Here is a 327-nt window from a genome sequence, read left to right as displayed (position 1 = left end):
GGCATCTGCAGGTGTCACGCATGGTCCATGCCATCAAGATGGGCTGGATCCAGCCCCGCCGGCCCCGAGACCCTACCCCCAGCTTCTACGACCTGTGGGCCCAGGAGGATCCCAATGCGGTACTTGGACGGCACGCCATGCACGTGCCGGCGCCCAAGCTGGCCCTGCCTGGCCACGCGGAGTCCTACAACCCGCCCCCAGAGTACCTGCTCAGCCAGGAGGAGGTGCGCCTGCGCCCGCAACGCGCTTGGTGGGTGGCCGGGCTGGGGGGCTGGGGGGCTGGCCCGAGCTCACTTTGCCTGTCCCCACAGCGCCCTGCCTGGGAGG

At 70.3% G+C, this 327-nt stretch overlaps 1 protein-coding gene across 1 annotated transcript in view; it reads left to right on the top strand.

Moving 5' to 3' along the window:
- BOP1 (BOP1 ribosomal biogenesis factor) overlaps positions 1–327 on the top strand; it is a gene marked incomplete in the record, with an annotated part of 24251 nt that overhangs the window by 21959 nt on the left and 1965 nt on the right. Inside the window, 1 exon segment of the mRNA XM_014593260.2 lies at positions 12–224. Coding sequence (XP_014448746.2) covers positions 12–224 — 213 coding nt within the window.

Source organism: Tupaia chinensis, unplaced genomic scaffold, assembly GCF_000334495.1.
Source record: "Tupaia chinensis unplaced genomic scaffold, TupChi_1.0 Scaffold140061_1, whole genome shotgun sequence".
Lineage (NCBI taxonomy): Eukaryota > Metazoa > Chordata > Mammalia > Scandentia > Tupaiidae > Tupaia > Tupaia belangeri.
This window is presented reverse-complemented; position numbering and strand designations above follow the sequence as displayed.